Source organism: Coffea arabica, chromosome 8e (genome assembly GCF_036785885.1).
Source record: "Coffea arabica cultivar ET-39 chromosome 8e, Coffea Arabica ET-39 HiFi, whole genome shotgun sequence".
In the NCBI taxonomy this organism is placed as follows: domain Eukaryota; kingdom Viridiplantae; phylum Streptophyta; class Magnoliopsida; order Gentianales; family Rubiaceae; genus Coffea; species Coffea arabica.
Window position 1 is genome coordinate 12,267,191 of NC_092324.1, and position 4,585 is coordinate 12,271,775.

Here is a 4,585-nt window from a genome sequence, read left to right on the forward strand (position 1 = left end):
CTTAGAGAGGTTCTTAAAATTCAACCCGCCTAAGTTTGTTGGTGAACCCGACCCTGAAGTAGTGGAGAATTAGTTGAAAGGATGACCAACATATTCGCCGCTCTAGACTATATTGAGGATAGGTGAGTGAATTTTGCTGCTTTCCAATTGGAGGGAGTAGCTCGTGTTTGGTGGGATATGATAAAGAGAAAATGGGAGAGAGCTCAAACCCCTTGGACCTGGGAGAACTTCACGAGGGAATTTAATGAGAAGTTCCTTCCACCCTTGATCCAAGAAAAGAGGGAGGATGAATTTATTAAGTTGAAACGAGGAACCCTTACTGTAGCAGAGTATGAAGGGAAATTCACTAAACTTTCTAAGTATGCCCCTGAGCTAGTGGTCAATGAACGGAGGAGGATTAGACAGTTTGTACAAGGGTTGAATGTGGAAATTCAGGAGGGCCTGGCCGCTGCCCAAATTTCTACATTTACTGAGGCTCTAGAGAAGGCACAGAGGGTTGAGAGTGCAAGACTACAAGTGAGGGACTTTCAGAATAGAAAAAGGAATTTTTCTAGCCATACTTCTGGGCAGACTAGTAAGAATACACAACCTTCCAAAATGGGAAGAGGAGCGGGAGGAACAAGGACTGCTGGAGCCTTGAGGGGAACTTTAGATAGAGGAGGTCGTAGTGGACCGATCCAAGCTAGAAGAGCGCCATCTACTGGTTCGGCGGTGACTCTTCAAGTTACTTGTGGGTGCTGTGGGAAACCCAATCACCTTCCAAAGTGTTTGTTTTGTGGTAGTGCCGAACATCAGGTCGCAAACTGTCCGAAATCACCAAAAATGGGAAGTAACACCCAGAGGCCAGAAAAGTCAACTTCTAAACAGACCAGTGCTGGAGGAAGTCGACCGAAAGTGCCAGCTAGGATTTATGCACTGGGCTATCAGTAGGTTCCCGAGGCGACCGAAGTGGTTGAAGGTACAATTCCCATCTTTCATCGTTTAGTTAGAGTTTTAATTGATTCGGGTGCAACACATTCTTTTGTAAACCCTAACTTTATGAGTGGGATAGACTTGAAACCAATTAAGTTACCATATGACTTGGAGGTTAAAACACCTATTGGAGACAAAAGTTTAATTGCTAACCTGCTATATGGGGATTGTGAAATCTGTGTTGGGGAACGAAAATTGTTGGCCGATTTGATATGCTTGGCAATTAAGGAGTATGATATGATTTTAGGGATGGATTGGCTAGTCTGTTATAATACCCAGTTAAATTGTAGGACAAAGATTGTAGAATTGTGTATTCCAGGGGAGGCAACCCTGAAGTTGGATGTGAGGGGTAAATTGGCTTCGTCTGCACTTATTTCAGGAATTCGGGCTAGAAAATTGTTAAGTAAAGGAACTCAAGAATATTTGGCCTTCCTTATCAACACTGCTAGTGATAAGGTGAATTTGGAGGACATGCCTATAGTGAAAGACTTTCCAGATATTTTTTCTGAAGAGTTAGAGTCTTTACCCCCAGAACGGGAAATAGTTTTTAAGATTGATGTGACCCCGGGAGTAACACCTATCTCTAAGACACCATATCGGATGGCACCAGCTGAATTGAAAGAGTTAAAAATGCAACAGCAAGACTTGTTAGAACGGGATTTTATACGGGAAAGTGATTCTTCGTGGGGAGCCCCGGTTTTGTTTATTAAGAAAAAGGACGGGAGTTTGAGGCTGTGTATAGATTACCGAGACTTAAATGATGTTACAACTAAGAATAAATACCCACTGTCCCACATTGATGAGTTGTTTGACCAATTGCAAGCGGCGGTAGTATTCTCGAAGTTGGATTTGAGATAGAGTTACTATCAATTGAGGATTTTCGAGAAAGACATACCCGCACTTTGAATTTGCCGTGATGCCATTTGGATTGACCAATGCACCTGCAGCTTTTATGGACTTGATGCATAGGATTTTTAAACCTTATCTAGATCAATTTGTGGTGGTCTTCATTGATGACATTTTAGTGTATTCTAAAAATGTAAAAGATCACGAGAAGCATTTGAGAATTGTCTTGCAGACTTTGAGGGAACACCAATTCTATGCTAAGTTTAGTAAATGTGAATTCTGGTTGAGGGAAGTGACTTTCTTGGGACATATAATTTCTAAGGATGGGATTAAAGTGGATCCAGCTAAAATGGAAGCTGTTTCAAAATGAAAACGACCGAAAAACCCTACTGAGGTTAGGAGTTTTATTGGATTAGCAGGGTATTAACGGAGATTTATCCAAAATTTTTCTAGAATTGCTGGACCCATGACCGAGTTGACCAAGAAAAGTGAAAAGTTTATTTGGAGTGCTAAGTGCGAAAAGAATTTCCAGGAATTAAAAAGACGCTTGACTAGAGCCCCAGTATTAGCTCTACCCAATGGAAAAGATAGTTTTGTGGTTTACACCGATGCCTGTAAGGAAGGATTGGGATGTGTTTTGATGCAAAATGACAAGGTAATAGCGTATGCCTCTAGGAAATTGAAACCACATGAAGGAAATTATCCGACTCATGACTTGGAGTTTGCAGCAGTGGTATTTGCTTTAAAAAATGGAATCACTATCTATATGGAGTGACATTTGAGGTTTTTACTGATCATAAAAGTTTTAAGTATTTATTCTCACAAAAGGAGCTAAATTTGAGGCAGCGTAGATGGATGAAATTTCTAGAGAACTATGATTGTACAATTAAGTATCATTCCGAGAAGGCCAATGTGGTGGCCGATACTTTGAGCCGTCAAGTACAAATGGCTGGATTGATGATTAAGGAACTACACTTGTTGAAAGAAGTCAGTTATTGGAATCCTCGACTGGAATCGAGAAAGGTCATTTTGGGAAATATTGTAGTTAATTCCACTTTGTTAGAACGTATCAAGGGATCTCAAGAAAAGGACACTGAAGTGCGAAAATGGTTGGACAAAGTTAAAAGGGGAGATAAGTCAGACTTTAACTTGGGATCAAATGGTGTATTGAGGTTTCAGAATCGGATAGTAGTGCCAAAGGATGAAGGACTTAAGAAGGAAATTTTAGAAGAGGCACACCGATCAAAATTTACGGTACACCCCGAAGGGAATAAAATGTACCAAGATTTGAAGAGTCTCTATTGGTGGGAGAATATGAAGAAGAAAATTGCTCATTTTATCCAGACCTGCTTGGTTTGTCAACAAGTTAAGGCCGAACATCAGAAATCATCAGAACTTTTGCAACCTTTGGAAATACCTGAGTGGAAATAGGAGAATATTACCATGGATTTTGTATCAGGTTTACTAAGGACACACAGAGGCCATGATGCTATTTGGGTGATAGTAGATAGATTGACCAAATCGGCTCATTTTCTACCGATTACCATGAAGTACCCATTAGAAAAATTGGCTAAGTTATATCTGGATGAGATCATTAGACTACATGGTATACCTGTAAGTATTGTGTCGGATAGAGATCCAAGATTTGTTTCGAGGTTCTGGCAAAAGATGCAAGAGGTATTGGGGACTAAATTAAATTTTAGTACTACTTACCATCCCCAGATTGATGGACAATCCGAGAGAACGATTCAGACCCTTGAGGACATGTTGAGGACTTGTGTTCTAGATTTTGGGGAGAGTTGGAGCAAGTTTTTGACTTTAGTGGAATTTGTCTATAACAATAGTTTCCACTCTTCTATTCAAATGGCTCCGTATGAAGCGCTTTATGGTCGAAAGTGTAGATCTCCGATTTGTTGGGATGAAATAGGTGAACGGAAGATCTTAGATCTAACTACCGTGTCTTGGATTGAAGAAGCTAATGAGAAGGTAAAGTTGGTACGCCAGAGAATCCAGACCACCCAGAGCCGTCAAAAGAGCTATGCCGATGATCGGAGAAAGGATTTAGAATTCGCGGTTGGAGATCTAGCGTTTCTCAAGATCACACCTTTGAAAGCGAGCTTGATGTCTGGAAAGGGGAAGAAACTACAACCGAGATTTGTAGGGCCTTATAACATTATCCAGCGTGTGGGGAATGTAGCATATAAGTTGGAGTTACCACCGAGCTTATCTCGAATCCATAATGTGTTCCATGTATCTATGCTTAAGAAGTATCATCCAGACCCTTCTCATATTTTGCAATCGGAGAGTATAGAAATTGATGAGACCTTAACCTATGAGGAGAAACCGGTGGAACTTCTGGATAGGAAGATGAAAGAATTGAGAAATAAACGAATACCGTTGGTGAAAGTGCTTTGGAGGAATCATGGAATAGAGGAGGCCACATGGGAGGTCGAGGAAGCAATTCGAGAAAAGTATCCAAACCTGCTCACAGATCAAGGTAAATTTCAATGACGAAATTCTCTTAAGGGGGAGAGGGTGTGAGGACTCGTAAAATTCTTATTTCAAACCCCTATTTTTGGCTCATTTAATTATTTATTTGGATATTTGCTCCGAATAATATTTTCTAACCTTATTAGACCTAAATATATGGAATTATAGCTCCATTATATTTTAAAGTGACTTGTTTCAAAAAATTAAGTTTTGGAAGCTCGTTTAGTGAAAATAGTGAAAAAGTGTTTGGAAATTTTAACCGATTGAGAGTACAATA

At 40.1% G+C, this 4,585-nt stretch overlaps 1 protein-coding gene across 1 annotated transcript; it reads left to right on the top strand.

The window, feature by feature from the left end:
* Positions 1 to 1,443: 1,443 nt before the first annotated feature.
* On the top strand, positions 1,444 to 4,329 carry LOC140012658 (uncharacterized). Its single transcript, XM_072060936.1, has 2 exons — positions 1,444 to 1,708; positions 3,746 to 4,329. The coding sequence occupies exons 1-2, from the start codon at positions 1,444 to 1,446 to the stop codon at positions 4,327 to 4,329; spliced, it is 849 nt and encodes a 282-aa protein (XP_071917037.1).
* Positions 4,330 to 4,585: the final 256 nt, after the last annotated feature.